General features: G+C 47.9%; 1 protein-coding gene across 1 annotated transcript in view; it reads right to left on the bottom strand.

Moving 5' to 3' along the window:
• Positions 1–17,941, bottom strand: part of LOC124553639 (D-3-phosphoglycerate dehydrogenase) — a 76,167-nt gene that overhangs the window by 39,263 nt on the left and 18,963 nt on the right. The window contains exon 2 of the mRNA XM_047127510.1: positions 68–225. Within this exon, the coding sequence (XP_046983466.1) occupies positions 68–225 (158 nt within the window). The remainder of the gene's footprint in view (positions 1–67; positions 226–17,941) is intronic.

Below are 17,941 nucleotides of genomic sequence, written 5' to 3'. Positions count from 1 at the left end.
GACAGGTCGGATCTGGAGGTTCATTGGACGGGGCAGAGCGGCGGCCGCAGCGATCCAGTGTGCTTACTTGAGGACGATGACGCCGCGGCGGGTGGCGGCGTCGACGTCGATGTTGTCGACGCCAGTGCCGGCCCTGGCGACGGCGCGCAGCGACGCGGCCGCGCCCGCAGCCACCACCTCCGCCGTCACCTTCGACTCGGAGCGCACCACCAGCGCGTCGTGCCTCTGAAAAAGTAAACACGTCCACATCACCGCCACGCCGACTTCACCGTAACAGCGGCACGTCGACACCACCACCGTATCAAAGTCAACGAAATCACATCACCGTGACAAAAACATAATCATAACGACAAGCAGATCACCACCAGCGCGTCGTGCCTCTGAAAAAGTAAACACGTCCACATCACCGCCACGCCGACTTCACCGTAACAGCGGCACGTCGACACCACCACCGTATCAAAGTCAACGAAATCACATCACCGTGACAAAAACATAATCATAACGACAAGCAGATCACCACCAGCGCGTCGTGCCTCTGAAAAAGTAAACACGTCCACATCACCGCCACGCCGACTTCACCGTAACAGCGGCACGTCGACACCACCACCGTATCAAAGTCAACGAAATCACATCACCGTGACAAAAACATAATCATAACGACAAGCAGATCACCACCAGCGCGTCGTGCCTCTGAAAAAGTAAACACGGCCATGTCACCGCCACGCCGACTTCACCGTAACAGCGGCACGTCGACACCACCACCGTATCAAAGTCAACGAAATCACATCACCGTGACAAAAACATAATCATAACGACAAGCAGATCACCACCAGCGCGTCGTGCCTCTGAAAAAGTAAACAAGGCCACATCACCGCCACGCCGACTTCACTGTAACAGCGGCACGTTGACATCACCACCGTATCAAAGTCAACGCAATCACATCACCGTGACAAAAACATAATCATAACGACAAGCAGATCACCACCAGCGCGTCGTGCCTATGGAAACGTAAAGACGGCCACGTCAGCACCACACCGACTTCACCGTGACAGCGGCACGTCGACATCACCACCATATCAAAGTCAATGCAGTCACATCACCGTGACATAAACATAATCATAACGACAAGCAGATCACCACCAGCGCGTCGTGCCTCTGAAAAAGTAAACACGGCCACGTCACCGCCACGCCGACTTCACCGTAACAGCGGCACGTCGACACCACCACCGTATCAAAGTCAACGAAATCACATCACCGTGACAAAAACATAATCATAACGACAAGCAGATCACCACCAGCGCGTCGTGCCTCTGAAAAAGTAAACAAGGCCACATCACCGCCGCGCCGACTTCACTGTAACAGCGGCACGTTGACATCACCACCGTATCAAAGTCAACGCAATCACATCACCGTGACAAAAACATAATCATAACGACAAGCAGATCACCACCAGCGCGTCGTGCCTATGGAAACGTAAAGACGGCCACGTCAGCACCACACCGACTTCACCGTGACAGCGGCACGTCGACATCACCACCATATCAAAGTCAATGCAGTCACATCACCGTGACATAAACATAATCATAACGACAAGCAGATCACCACCAGCGCGTCGTGCCTCTGAAAAAGTAAACACGGCCACGTCACCGCCACGCCGACTTCACCGTAACAGCGGCACGTCGACACCACCACCGTATCAAAGTCAACGAAATCACATCACCGTGACAAAAACATAATCATAACGACAAGCAGATCACCACCAGCGCGTCGTGCCTCTGAAAAAGTAAACAAGGCCACATCACCGCCACGCCGACTTCACTGTAACAGCGGCACGTTGACATCACCACCGTATCAAAGTCAACGCAATCACATCACCGTGACAAAAACATAATCATAACGACAAGCAGATCACCACCAGCGCGTCGTGCCTATGGAAACGTAAAGACGGCCACGTCAGCACCACACCGACTTCACCGTGACAGCGGCACGTCGACATCACCACCATATCAAAGTCAATGCAGTCACATCACCATGACATAAACATAATCATAACGACAAGCAGATCACCACCAGCGCGTCGTGCCTATGGAAACGTAAAGACGGCCACGTCACCGCCACACCGACGTCACCGTGACAGCGGCACGTCGACATCACCACCATATCAAAGTCAATGCAGTCACATCACCGTGACATAAACATAATCATAACGACAAGCAGATCACCACCAGCGCGTCGTGCCTCTGAAAAAGTACACACGGCCACATCACCCCCACACCGACTTCACCGTAACAGCGACTTGTCGACATCACCACCGTATCAAAGTCAACGCAATCACATCACCGTGACACAAACATAATCATAACGACAAGCAGATCACCACCAGCGTGTCGTGCCTCTGAAAAAGTAAACAAGGCCACATCACCGCCACGCCGACTTCACTGTAACAGCGGCACGTTGACATCACCACCGTATCAAAGTCAACGCAATCACATCACCGTGACAAAAACATAATCATAACGACAAGCAGATCACCACCAGCGCGTCGTGCCTATGGAAACGTAAAGACGGCCACGTCAGCACCACACCGACTTCACCGTGACAGCGGCACGTCGACATCACCACCATATCAAAGTCAATGCAGTCACATCACCGTGACATAAACATAATCATAACGACAAGCAGATCACCACCAGCGCGTCGTGCCTCTGAAAAAGTAAACACGGCCACGTCACCGCCACGCCGACTTCACCGTAACAGCGGCACGTCGACACCACCACCGTATCAAAGTCAACGAAATCACATCACCGTGACAAAAACATAATCATAACGACAAGCAGATCACCACCAGCGCGTCGTGCCTCTGAAAAAGTAAACAAGGCCACATCACCGCCACGCCGACTTCACTGTAACAGCGGCACGTTGACATCACCACCGTATCAAAGTCAACGCAATCACATCACCGTGACAAAAACATAATCATAACGACAAGCAGATCACCACCAGCGCGTCGTGCCTATGGAAACGTAAAGACGGCCACGTCAGCACCACACCGACTTCACCGTGACAGCGGCACGTCGACATCACCACCATATCAAAGTCAATGCAGTCACATCACCGTGACATAAACATAATCATAACGACAAGCAGATCACCACCAGCGCGTCGTGCCTCTGAAAAAGTAAACACGGCCACGTCACCGCCACGCCAACTTCACCGTAACAGCGGCACGTCGACACCACCACCGTATCAAAGTCAACGAAATCACATCACCGTGACAAAAACATAATCATAACGACAAGCAGATCACCACCAGCGCGTCGTGCCTCTGAAAAAGTAAACAAGGCCACATCACCGCCACGCCGACTTCACTGTAACAGCGGCACGTTGACATCACCACCGTATCAAAGTCAACGCAATCACATCACCGTGACAAAAACATAATCATAACGACAAGCAGATCACCACCAGCGCGTCGTGCCTATGGAAACGTAAAGACGGCCACGTCAGCACCACACCGACTTCACCGTGACAGCGGCACGTCAACATCACCACCATATCAAAGTCAATGCAGTCACATCACCGTGACATAAACATAATCATAACGACAAGCAGATCACCACCAGCGCGTCGTGCCTATGGAAACGTAAAGACGGCCACGTCACCGCCACACCGACTTCACCGTGACAGCGGCACGTCGACATCACCACCATATCAAAGTCAATGCAGTCACATCACCGTGACATAAACATAATCATAACGACAAGCAGATCACCACCAGCGCGTCGTGCCTCTGAAAAAGTACACACGGCCACATCACCCCCACACCGACTTCACCGTAACAGCGACTTGTCGACATCACCACCGTATCAAAGTCAACGCGATCACATCACCGTGACACAAACATAATCATAACGACAAGCAGATCACCACCAGCGTGTCGTGCCTCTGAAAAAGTAAACAAGGCCACATCACCGCCACGCTGACTTCACTGTAACAGCGGCACGTTGACATCACCACCGTATCAAAGTCAACGCAATCACATCACCGTGACAAAAACATAATCATAACGACAAGCAGATCACCACCAGCGCGTCGTGCCTATGGAAACGTAAAGACGGCCACGTCAGCACCACACCGACTTCACCGTGACAGCGGGACGTCGACATCACCACCATATCAAAGTCAATGCAGTCACATCACCGTGACATAAACATAATCATAACGACAAGCAGATCACCACCAGCGCGTCGTGCCTCTGAAAAAGTAAACACGGCCACGTCACCGCCACGCCGACTTCACCGTAACAGCGGCACGTCGACACCACCACCGTATCAAAGTCAACGAAATCACATCACCGTGACAAAAACATAATCATAACGACAAGCAGATCACCACCAGCGCGCCGTGCCTCTGAAAAAGTAAACAAGGCCACATCACCGCCACGCCGACTTCACTGTAACAGCGGCACGTTGACATCACCACCGTATCAAAGTCAATGCAGTCACATCACCGTGACATAAACATAATCATAACGACAAGCAGATCACCACCAGCGCGTCGTGCCTATGGAAACGTAAAGACGGCCACGTCACCGCCACACCGACTTCACCGTGACAGCGGCACGTCGACATCACCACCATATCAAAGTCAATGCAGTCACATCACCGTGACATAAACATAATCATAACGACAAGCAGATCACCACCAGCGCGTCGTGCCTCTGAAAAAGTACACACGGCCACATCACCCCCACACCGACTTCACCGTAACAGCGACTTGTCGACATCACCACCGTATCAAAGTCAACGCAATCACATCACCGTGACACAAACATAATCATAACGACAAGCAGATCACCACCAGCGTGTCGTGCCTCTGAAAAAGTAAACACGGCCACGTCACTGCCACGCCGACTTCACTGTAACAGCGGCACGTCGACATCACCACTGTATCAAAGTCAACGCAATCACATCACTGTGACATAAACATAATCATAACGACAAGCAGATCACCACCAGTGCGTCGTGCCACTGAAAAAGTAATCACGGCCACATCGCCGCCACACCGACTTCACCGCATCAGCGACACATTGACATCACCACCGTATCAACATCAATGCAGTCACATCACTGTGACATAAACATAATCATAACAACAAGCAGATCACCATCACACCAACAGCGCCATTACTACAAGGTGAGGCAAACTTTAATGGTGTAAGAAATCACAATGGCGTCTGGTATAGGGTCTCTGTAGGTGGGAGGGAGGGGGCAACTTACTGGTGTCGTGGTGACGGCATCGGCCATCTTGAGAGCCGCCATCTTGGATGTAGTCACTGTCTAGGTATGAGAATCATTATTGCTTGCATCTTTCGACCTGTTCGTTTCCGAACCAGGGGTCATTGCCTCATATCGATATATTTATCCATCTGCATCGTTCTAGAAAGTTTGTAAAACATCACAGAAACAGATGTGCAGTTGCCGTAGCCTATAATTTTGTCACCCTGTGTCGTCATCGGATGATATTTCTTGATATGGGTTCCTATTCAAAATATTACATACCCCCTCTACAAGTCCCAGAAATTCGTAACTGGAATTTTCGAACACCTAATGGGGCGTCCTGGACGGTTTGTAACTCCCGAGCCTCCGAATTTGATGGTGCAAACCTTTCTCATCATTGTGGGCTGGCATTTTTCATTTGGTGTTCACGATGCACGTTAGTGGTGTGTTTTGAACATATCTTGAATGCAAAAAATGTCTACTTTGTGAAGTGTGTCAGACATAGTAACCAGGCTGATTGAACATGAATGCTGCTGGAGGCTGCAGAATTCTGACTGCACATTTCCTGAGCATGCTCTGAGCAAGGTTCAGGAGTACCAGTCAGACAGCAAACAAAGAAGAAATACTCAGCCCACAGCTGGCCGGAGTGGCCGAGCTAGTTTCTGGACTGGGCTGACCTCTGCGGAGAGTCTGGTGCGGCAGAGGACGAACCAGTTGGCGCCGGCGGCAATTGGCAGAATGAGGCGAGGAGGCTGGACGCTGGTTCTCAGCAGCCAGCCGCTTGTCGACCGCTGTCGAGGTCACTGCACAGTCCTGGCTCGCAAGAGCGGAGCGCAGCCAGTGCGAAAATTACCTTATCTCTGAACAGAGACCGGAAAAAAACGCTACCGTGATTTCGAGCACCTGTACATCTGCAGGGTGGGCAGGATATAATTACGCCGGTGTCAAATGCCATGAAACACTATTCGTTACCTTTTTTGTAACGAATACTGTGTTTAACGACATTTTAATTATTACGTAATGGAATTTTCGTACTATTACTATTTTTATATATTTGACTCCGTAGTCTTAACGTAAGCTTACGTAAATCACGAACGTTGTACTTCCCACGCCAGATGGTGGGTACTATGTTTTTTTAAAAACTGTGTTAGACCTCATTTCATGTTATTCATATATTATTCTTTTTCCTTTTCTTTTTCGCTTTTACCTGTCCTGTACTCTGACAACTTATTATCGATCTGTCTTATGTTTTGTAAGTTGGTTTTTTAAGAAAACAATACGCCAGTGTATTTTAGATGTGTCCTTCCCCCTTCGTCTGCTATGTTTTTCACGTACAATTTAAAATTTGAATTACTTCGTGTGTCACAAATGCACAAGAGGTATTTTTTGGTTAATATCTTGCAAAACCGAGCGAGGTGGCGCAGTGGTTAGCACACTGGACTCGCATTCGGGAGGACGACGGTTCAATCCCGTCTCCGGCCATCCTGATTTAGGTTTTCCGCGATTTCCGTAAATCGCTTCAGGCAAATGCCGGGATGGTTCCTTTGAAAAAGGGCCCGGCCGATTTCCTTCCCCATCCTTCCCTCACCCGAGCTTGCGCTCCGTCTCTAATGACCTCGTTGTCGACGGGACGTTAAACACTAACCTCCTCCTCCCCCTCCTCCTCTTCACGTGACACATGTCACATAGAGGCCGTTCCAAGCCCTGTCCTACCGAGGTCTGCTGTACAGGTGCATGTAAATAGCGGCCTCAGTTTATGCGATCGCTCTAAGCTTCTGGTTATAGCTTGATACCAGTGCCTACCAATTTTAATTGTATATTACAGGTATGTTCCTACCAACTATTATGTTCATACGCAGGTGTAGTTATGATTTTCTGTTTTATACTCTCTGATCGTTATGTGAAAATTTGTAACTTATAGCACTGAGGATGGTCACTAAGTGACCGAAAATCGATTTTGCTGACAATAAAACACCAAAATACGGCCAATGCTGATTTTCCTTCCAATTCGATTCGCATTAAGCCATCGGGCCCAATCACTTTGCAGCAGAGGACCGAATAGGTAAAACGACAAGATCTAGTAGAAATGCTTGGATAACACAAGTGATATTGAATGTAACTGATGAAACGAGAAAATATAAAAATGTGGCAAGTCAAGGACGCTAAAGGAAATTCAGAAGTTTGAAATAATCAAACTGACCGGAAAAATGTAAGGGCTTAGAAGAGTATTTCATCAGCGGAAAGGCAGATACCGTCACTATGAAAATCAAAGAGGCATTTGGAGGAAAGAGAAGCAACTGCTTGAAACTCAACTCAGATTGGGTTGGCTCTGAGCACTATGCGACTTAACTCCTGAGCTCATCAGTCCCCTAGAACTTAGAACCACTTAAACCTAACTAACCTAAGGACATCACACACATCCACGCCCGAGGCAGGATTCGAACCTGCGACCGTAGCGGTCGCTCGGCTCCAGACTGTAGCGCCTAGAATCGCACGGCCACTCCGGCCGGCAACTCAGATTGAAAACCAGTCCTAAGCAAAGAGGGAAAGCTGAAAGCTAGAAGGAATATATAGATGGTCTATACAAGGAAACTCTAGTTGAAAGCAATATTATGGAAATGGAAGAGGACGTAGATGAAGATGAGATGGTAGATATGATACTGTGAGAAGAATTTGACAGAGCTCTGAAAGATCTAAGTCGAAACAAGGCCCTGGTAGTAGATGATATTCCGTCAAAACTACTCTAGCCTTGGGAGAGCCGACCATTACAAAATTCTTCCATCTAGTGTGCAAGAACTATAAGACAGGCTAAATACCCTTAAACTTCAAGAAGAATATCACAATGCCAATTCCAAAGAAAGCACATGCTGACAGGTGTGAAAATTACCGAAGTATCAGTTTAATAAGTAGTGGCTGCAAAATACTGACACGAATTTTTTACAGAAGAATGGAAGAACTGAAAGAAGCCGACCTCGGGGAAGATCAGTTTGGATTCCGTAGAAATGCAGGAACACGTGAGGCGATACTGACCCTATGACTCATCTTAGACGATAGATTAAGGAAAGCAAACCCACGTTTGTAGCTTGTGTAGACTTGGAGAAAACTTTTGACGGTGGAATACTGTTTTAAATACTGAAAGTGACAGCAGTAAAATACAGAGAGCAAAAGGCTCATACAGAAAGCAAGCGGCAGTTACAAGAGTCGAGGGGCACGAAAGGGAAGCAGTGGTTGAGAAGGGAGTGAGACAGGATTGTAGCCTCTCCCCGATGTTATTCAATCTGTACATTGAACAAACAGTAAAGGAACCAATGAAAAATTTGCGGTACGAATTGAAGTGCACGAAAAACAAATTTAAAAAATGTTCAAATGTGTGTGAAATCCTATGGGACTTAACTGCTAAGTTCATCAATCCTTAAGCTTACACACTACTTAACCTAAATTATCCTAACGACAAACACACACACCCATGCCCGAGAGAGGACTCGAACCTCCGCCGGGACCAACCGCACAGTCCATGACTGCAGCGCCTTCGACCAACAAATAAAACATTTGAGACTTTCCTGGCAGATTAAAACTGTGTGCCAGACCAAGACTCGAACGCGGGACCTTTGCCTTTCTGCAAGGTTCGCAGGAGAGCTTCTGTGAAGTCTGGAAGGTAGAAGACGAGCTGCTGGCGGACGTAAAGCTGTGAGGTCGGGGCGTGAGTCCTGCTTGGGTAGCTCAGGTGGTAGAGCACTTGCCCGCGAAGGGCAAAGGTCCCGAGTTCGAGTCTCGGTCCGGCAACAGTTTTAACCTGCCAGGAAAGTTTCATAACAGCGCACGCTCCGCTGCAGAGTGAAAATCTCATTCCAAAAACTTTGAGGTTTGCTGATGACATTATCATTCTGTCAGAGACAGCAAAGTACTTGGAAGAGCAGTTGATCGGAACGGAAACTGCCTTGAAAAGAGGGTTTAAGATGAACATCAACAAAAGCAAAACAATGATAATGGAATGTAGTCGAATTAAATCAGGTGATGGTGGGTGAATTAGGTTGTAGTAGTAGATGAATTTTGCTATTTAGCCGAAGTAGGGAGGATACAAAATGTAGACTTGCAATGGCGAGAGAAGTGTTTCTGAAGTAGAGGAGTTTGTTGACACCGACTATAGATTTTCTGGAAGTATTTGTCTGGAGTGCAGCCATGTATGAAAGTGAAACGTGGATGATAAGCAGTTTAGACAAGAAGAGAACAGAAGATTTTGAAATGTCGAGCTACAGTGGAATCTGAAGGTTGGAAGGGTAGTTCAAGTATCTAATGAGGAGGTACTGAATAGAATTGGGGAGTAGGGGCATTTGTGGCACAGCCAGACTAGAAGAAGTGATCGGTTGGCGGAACACATTCGGAACATCAAAGAATCACCTGTTTAGTACTGCAGGGGTAAAAATCGTAGAGGGAGACCAAGAAATGAATACAGTACGCAGATTTAGAATGATGTAGGCTGTAGTAGTTACTCGGAAGAGGCTTAAAAAGGATAGAGCAGCATGGAGAGCTCCATCAAACCGAAGACCACAACAACAACAATTACTACTAGTATTACTACATAAAAGTTGCCTGGTGAAACGTTGTTGTGATGCCTCGTGTAAGGAGGAGAAATGCGTACCATCAGGTTTGATAAAGGTCGGATTGTAGCCTATCGCGATTGCGGTTTATCGTATCGCGACATTGATGCTAGCGTTGGTCGAGATCCAATGACTGTTAGCAGAATATGGAATCGGTGGGTTCAGGTGGGTAATACGGAACGCCGTGAAGGATCCCAGCGGCCTCGTATCACTAGCAGTCGAGATGACAGGCATCTTATCCGCACGGCTGTAACGGATCGTGCAGACACGTCTCGATCCCTGAGTCAACAGATGGCGACGTTTGCAAGACAACAACCATCTGCACGAACAGTTCGGCGACGTTTGCAGCAGCACGGACTATCAGCTCGGAGACCACGGCAGCGGTTACTCTTGACGCTGCATCACAGACAGGAGCGCCTGCGATGGTGTACTCGATGACGAACCTGGGTGCACGAATGGCAAAACGCCATTTTTTCGGATGAATCCATATTCTGTTTACAACATCACGATGGTCGCATCCTTGTTTGGCGACATCGCGGTGAACGCACATTGGAAGCGTGTATTCGTCATCGCCATACTGGCGTATCACCCGGCGCGATGGTATGGGGTGCCACTGGTTACACGTCACCCATTGTTCGCATTGACGGCACTTTGAACAGTGGACGTTACATTTCGGATGTGTTATGACCCGTAGCTCTACCCTTTTTCGATCCCTGCGAAACCCTACATTTCAGCAGGATCATGCACGACCGCAGGTTGCAGGTCCTGTACGGGCCTTTCTGGATACAGAAAATGTTCGACTGCTGGCCTGGCCAGCACATTCTCCAGATCTCTCACGAACTGAAAACGTCTGGTCAATGGCGGCCGAGCAACTGGCTCGTCACAATACGTCAGTCACTACTCTCGATGAATTGTGGTATCATGTTGAAGCTGCGTGGGCAGCTGTACCTGTACACGCCATCCGAGCTCTGTTTGTGTCAATGCCCAGGCGCATCAAGGCCGTTATTACGTCCAGAGGTGGTTGTTGTGGGTACTGATTTCTCAGGATCTATGCACCTAAACTGTGTGAAAATGTAATCACATCTCGGTTCTAGTATAATATCTTTGTCCGTTGAATACCCGTTTATCATCTGCATTTCTTCTTGGTGTAGCAACTTTAATGGCCAGTAACTTCAGACAAACCATAATTTCTATACAGGCCAGCTTTTGAAGAGCATACTAGGAAGTTTGGAGGATTTCCAGGGAGAAGTTAGAAAACGATCACTGTACGGAGAGATGAAAGAGGAAGAGGAGACAGTGAAATATTGAAGAATTACTGGAAAGTCTGAAAATTAGGAACAAAGAGAAGATCAATAGTAAGTTACTTCACATGGTCTATAGACGGCCTATATGGGGGAAAGAAGTAACGTCACTCAGCAGGCTTTGTGTAATGTCACGCCTCAATAGCGCCTCCTAGTGATTACAGAAAATGGTAAGGCGGCCGTGTTACGGTGCCTCGTATCGCTACCGCGCTGTCTGGTGGCGATAGAAGCGCAGTCCAGCTGTGTCATTGCGGGAACCAGAAGTAACCAGACCGACGCCTGCTCCTTGTTTGTCTTGAGGATCACGCCAGCCACAGGGGAACCGGTTCGGAGCGGTTCCCGCGCGCCTGAGGTCGACACGTCCTGTCATTAAATCAACGCCCCCCCCCTCCCCCGCAACCCCACCCCCGCCCCCCCACTCCACCGCAGCTTCACTTCCTCGCCGGCGGCGGCGCTGGAGGCGTTCAGCAGCCAGCGCTGACTAAACTACGATTTTCCGATAGCAGTGATTTCTGCGAATGCCACTTCTCGGTAACTGCGATTTTCGCAGTTAATAAATTCACGACTTGCATCCGTCCGCGTTCGACTAATGCTATTTCTACATCTACACTACTGGCCATTGAAATTTCTACACAAAGAAGAAATGCAGATGATAAACGGATATTCAATCGACAAATATATTTCGGTGCATAGCTCCTGGGAAATCAGTACCCAGAACAACCACCTCTGGCCGTAATAACGGCCTCGATACGCCTGGGCATTGAGTCAAACAGAGCTCGGGTGGCGTGTACAGGTACAGCTGCCCATGCAGCTTCAACACGATACCACAGTTCATCAAGAGTAGCGACTGGCGTATTGTGACGAGCCAGTTGCTCGCCTACCACTCACCAGACGTTTTCAATTGGTGAGACATCTGGAGAATGTGCTGGCCAGGGCAGCAGTCGAACATTTTCTGTATCCAGAAAGGCCCGTACAGGACCTGCAACGTGCGGTCGTGCATTATCCTGCTGAAATGTAGGATTTCGCAGGAATCGAATGAAGGGTAGACCCACGGGTCGCAACACATTTGAAATGTAACGTCCGCTGTTCAAAGTGCCGTGGATGCGAACGAGAGGTGACCGAGACGTGTAACCAATGGCACCCCATACCGTTACGCCGTTTGATACGCCAGTATCGCGATGACGAATACACGCTTCCAATGTGTGTTCACTTCGATGTCGCCAAACACGGATGCGAGCATCGTGATGCTATAAACAGAACCTGGATTCATCCGAAAAAATGACGTTTTGCCATTCGTGCACCCAGATTCGTCGTTAAGTACACCATCGCAGGCGCTCCTGTCTGTGATGCAGCGTCAAGGGGAGCCGCAGCCACGATCTCCGAGCCGATGGCCCGCGCTGCTGCAAACGTCGTCGAACTGTTCGTGCAGATAGTTGTTGTCTTGCAAAGGTCCCCATCTGTTGACTAATGGATCGGGACGTGGCTGCACGATCCGTTACAGCCATGTGGATAAGATGCCTGTGACTGCTAGTGATACGAGGCCGTTGGGATCCAGTACGGCGTTCCGTATTACTCTCCTGAACTCACCGATTCCGTATTCTGCTAACAGTCATTGGATCTCGACCAACCCGAGCAGCAATGTTGCGAGACGATAAACCGCAATCGCGATAGGCTACAATCCGACCTTTCTCAAAGTCGGAAACGTGATGGTACGGCATTTCTCCTCCTTAGACGAGGCATCACAACAACGTTTCACCAGGCAACGCCGGTCAACTGCTGTTTGTGTATGAGAAACCGGTTGGAAGATCTCCTCATGTCAGCACGTTGTAGGTGTCGCCACCGGCGTTCCGTATTACCCTCCTGAACCGACCGATTCCATATTCTGCGAACAGTCGCCATCGGCGCCAACCTTGTGTGAATTCTCTGAAAAGCTAATCATTTGCATATCACAGCATCTTCTCCCCGTCGGTTAAATTTCGCGTCTGTAGCACGTCATCTTCGTGGTGTAGCAATTTTAATGGCCCGTAGTGTAGTTTATGTGACGTTTGGCTGAAGAGCGAATTTTACCCGCCCCCGCTGTGGAGAACTGAAATAAGAATAAAAGAATGGAAATGAACGTGCGGCATTGTGGGCTGGGAGTCCCCCATTCGGAGAAGTTCGGCCCCCGAGGGCAACTAGTTATTGCTTTCGACGCCCCATGGGGCGACTTGCGCGTCGGAGATGGGGATAAAATGATTATGAGGACAACACAACATCCCGTCCGTGAGCGAAGAAAATCTCCTGTTCTAGCCGGGAATCGAACCCGGGTCCCTTGGCGTAGCATTCCGCCGCGCTGACCACTTTTGTTCGTTTTTTCTGTTTTTTTATTTATTTTTATTTTTTATATTTTTAACCAGCGCCTTAGGCCGCTTTTTTTTCTCCGCCTTTAGAGAGAGAATGTAAATTGACGGTATGGAAATGCACTTCTTCTGAACGACAAACTAAGTATGCCCCTTGTGTTGCCTTTGTTTGCAGCATGACTTGGATAAAAATAAATGTAAATTCCATTGAGAAGGCACTCACATAATTGTTATGGAAATGTAACGGCGTCTATAAATTTCGTTCTCCGTGCGTGGATAAACGGAAAGAAGCAAACTCATTATTGCTGATAAGTAAAATTTTCTTCTTCAGAAGGTAATGAAGTAAAGTAGGCTTCTTCTGCTTGATTTTACACATAATTAACATAAATGTGCCTTACTGTGAAAAGAAAAGGAAAGAAAGACAGAAACTAAATAAAGGGTGTATACCAGTTTCATCACTGTGCTTACCGCAAAACAAAGTAATAGATACACATAGGCTTAACTGGTCTATACTGATGATCTTCTCTGATTACTTTCTGCTGGAAATCCTCCTCCTGCTACGTGAAGTACAAACGTTAACCAAAAATCATTTGTCTAATATACGAAATGCTTGGATGTGTAATGTAAAGTACGCACTTTTTTGGTTACAGTGTTGTTTTAGTTAAAAAATTTGCGTAATTTTCTTTGTATTTTTTAGTACATATCAACTTGTGGTGCTCAGTTGTAAGGTATACCCAGAAGTCCTCCCTACTGCTTGATTATTTTGTGAGGATGTAATGCATCGTTTGGTCTTTCGACCAGTTAGTTGGTTCAAAATTGTTCAAATGGCTCTGAGCACTATGGGACTTAACATCTTAGGTCATCAGTCCCCTAGAACTTAGAACTACTTTAATCTAACTAATCTAAGCACATGACACACATCCATGCTCGAGGCAGGAGTCGAACCTGCGACCGCAGCAGTCACACGGTTCCGGACTGAAGCGCCTAGAACCGCACGGCCACCACGGCCGGCTAACCAGTTAATCGCGTTTCGTTTTGTTTTAGGGTAAGGTATACCGTCAGGGTTTAAAAATTCAGCAGTCGTAACGGCGTTGGGCGTAGTTTTACCACTCAGCTAATGGGGGCGGATAGAATAAGAGAAAAAAACCAGTTCACGGAAGTCAATTTTAGTATCTGTCGATGACGATGTAGGCTATCATCGAAAACTTGAAATTTTGTCCGAACCTGACGCGGTAAGTGAAGCGAGAACTTTTAATGTAAAACTGAACGAGTTTGGTGACCTGCAGTCAGTACCAGACGCTAGCGCGGAGAATTACCGGGGTTCACTGAACAGCCGGCATAAACATGTTTACCGTCCGTGCGCGCGTGACCGCCTTTGTGTAGCAGTGTTTGCGTTTCCGTTTGCGTTTCCATTTGCGTTTGTGGTTGTGTACGCACACTGCTGGCTGTTCCTTTCAGCACGCCGCAGCTGGCACCGTTCGTAATCTGGCAGAAAAATACCAGTGGGACATTGCGCTCCTATCACCATACATACGAGCGTCACTCCAAAAGAAATGCACACTATTTTTTTAAAAATACAGTTTTCATTCTGCATGACCGAGCGGGGTGGCGCAGTGGTTAGACACTGGACTCGCATTCGGGAATACGACGGTTCAATCCCGCGTCCGGCCATCCTGATTTAGGTTTTCCGTGATTTCCCTAAATCACTCCAGGCAAATGCCGGGATGGTTCCTCTGAAAGGGCACGGCCGACTTCCTTCCCAATCCTTCCCTAATCCGATGAGACCGATGACCACGCTGTCTGGTCTCCTTCCCCACAACAACCAACCAACCAACCATTCTGCATGTGTGAAACTTTTACGGTGTGTAGATACATTCTTCCCGCTTGTTTTCAAACTTAGTTCAACCTGTTCCCGTGAGTGGCGCCGTCACAGCAAGACGGCTGCTACACTTGACGTTCGCCAGAAGCAACGTGCTGTCATAGAATTCCTATGCTGTGAAAACGACACAGTGGGAAACATCCACAAGAGGTCGAAAAAGGTGTACGGAGATGCTGCTGTCGATCGCAGTACAGTTAGTCGATGGGCGAGCAGGTTATGTGATGAAAGCGGGCACGGCAATATTGAGGATTGTCCTCGCAGCGGCAGGCCTCGTACTGCACACACTCCAGACAGTGTGCAGAGAAAAAATGGTTCAAATGGCTCTGAGCACTATGGGACTTAACATCTGACGTCACCAGTCCCCTAGAACTTAGAACTACTTAAACCTAACTAACCTAAGGACATCACACACATCCATGCCCGAGGCAGGATTCGAACCTGCGACCGTAGCAGTCGCGCGGTTCCGGACTACAGCGCCTAGAACCGCATAGCCACCGCGGCCGGCAATGTGCAGAGAGTTAACGAATTGGTGACTGCTGACAGACGCATCACAGTGAACGAATTGTCACGCTGCGTTGGAATAGGGGAAGGAAGTGTTTGCAGAATACTGAAAGTGTTGGCGTTAAAAGAGGTTTGTGCCAGGTGGGTTCCCAGGATGTTGACAGTGACTCACAAAGAAACAAGAAAAACGGTATGCAGCGAACTTTTGGAACAGTACGAGAATGGTGGAGATGAATTTCTTGGAAGAATCGTGACAGGTGATGAAACGTGTCTGCATCGTTTTTCACCAGAGACGAAGAGGCAATCGATGGAGTGGCATCGTGCAAATTCGCCCAAGGAACAAAAAATTCAAAACCACACCTTCTGCTGGAAAAGTTATGGCTACGTTCGTTTTCGATTCCGAAGGACTCTTGCTTGTGGACATCGTGCCAAGTGGAACCAACATAAATTCCGTGACGATACTGAAGAAACTTCAAGCTCGACTGAATCGTGTTCGACCACATCGGCAAAATCAGGATGTTTTGCTGTTGCACGACAATGCACGGCCACATGTCAGTCAAAAAACCGTGGTAGCGATCACAAAACTCGGATGGACAGCACTGAAACACCCGCCTTACAGTCCTGACCTGACTCCGTGTGACTATCATCTCTTTGGGAAACTGAAAGACTCCCTTCGTGGAACAAGGTTTGAAGATGATGACTCCCTTGTGCACGCTGCTAAACAGGGGCTCCAACAGGTTGGTCCAGAATTTTACCGTGCGGGTATACAGGCGCTGGTTCCAAGATGGCGTAAGGCAGTTGAGAGGGGTGGAAATTATGTGGAGAAATGAAAATATTGCTCCTAAAGGATGTATCTACACACTGTAAAATTTTCAGACATATAGAATAAAAGATGGATTTTTAAAAAAATAGTGTGCATCTCTTTTCGAGTGACCCTCGTATTACGTCCCTACATTTTGGTGCTTATACGAGGGTAAGTCAACTGTTATCTGCAAAGTAGTATAAATTTTCATTGTAATCAAATAGGAAAGTTACAAGAACATCATTTTTCGACATAGTCTCGTTGCGTTTCAACGCACTTGGTCCATCGTTCTACAAGCTTCCTGATGCCCTCGACAAAGTAGGGTCTCGGTTCAGCTGCGAGCCAGGAATACACCGCTTCCTTCACTGCTTCTTCCGAGGCAAATCGAAGGCCCCTTAACGCCTGTTTAAGTGGACCAAACGAGTGATAGTCAGAAGGGGCAAGATCGGAACTATACGGAGGATGATCCAGTGCTTCAGATTTGAGTTTCTGGAGCGTTTCATCAGAGTGGGTAGCAGTATGCGGACGGGCATTGTCGTGCGACAACACAACACCTTGTGACAGCAATCCTCGGCGTTTGCTTCGAATTGCTGGCTTTAGCCTGGTAGTAAACATCTCACTGCAACGCACACTGTTTATTGCTGTGCCCCTTTCCCCTTAATGTTCCAGTACTGGACCTTGTGCGTCCCAAAAAAACCGTAAGCATCGGTTTTCCTGTGAACGGTTGGGTCTTTAACTTTTTCTTGCACCGTGAATTTGGATGTTTCCATTCCATACTCTACCGTTTACATCCTGGCTCGTAATGATGTCTCCATGTTTCGTCACGTGATCCTAAGAAGTTGTTCCCTTCGTTACCGTAGCCATCCAAATGTTTTTTTGCAGATGGCCAAGCGCGTTTGTTTATGCAACTGTGTGAGTTGTTTTAAGATGATTTCGTAGGCAGAACCGTGACTAATTTGCAGACGATCTGCCCCTTCGTCAATAGTTAATCGCCACCCCTTAAATTAACCTTGCCAAATTCGATTAACCATGCCGACCCTGCGTCATTGCGGGAAAACGGCACCAGCAAAAGAGAGAAAAGAAAGGATCTTGTATTGTCGTTCCAAGACACTGTCCATTCCATTCAACTGCACTTCCAAGCCTTATTGCTGTCCCTGACAGAATTACAAAGTCATCGGCAAACCTGAAAGTTTTAACGAGTTTTTCTTCTCCAATACAGGATTAATTACCAATATTTTATAA

The sequence above is a fragment of the Schistocerca americana genome, chromosome 11 (genome assembly GCF_021461395.2).
Source record: "Schistocerca americana isolate TAMUIC-IGC-003095 chromosome 11, iqSchAmer2.1, whole genome shotgun sequence".
NCBI classification, from domain to species: domain Eukaryota; kingdom Metazoa; phylum Arthropoda; class Insecta; order Orthoptera; family Acrididae; genus Schistocerca; species Schistocerca americana.
Note: the sequence above shows the minus strand (reverse complement) of the source record. Positions and strands in the feature narration are given on the sequence as shown.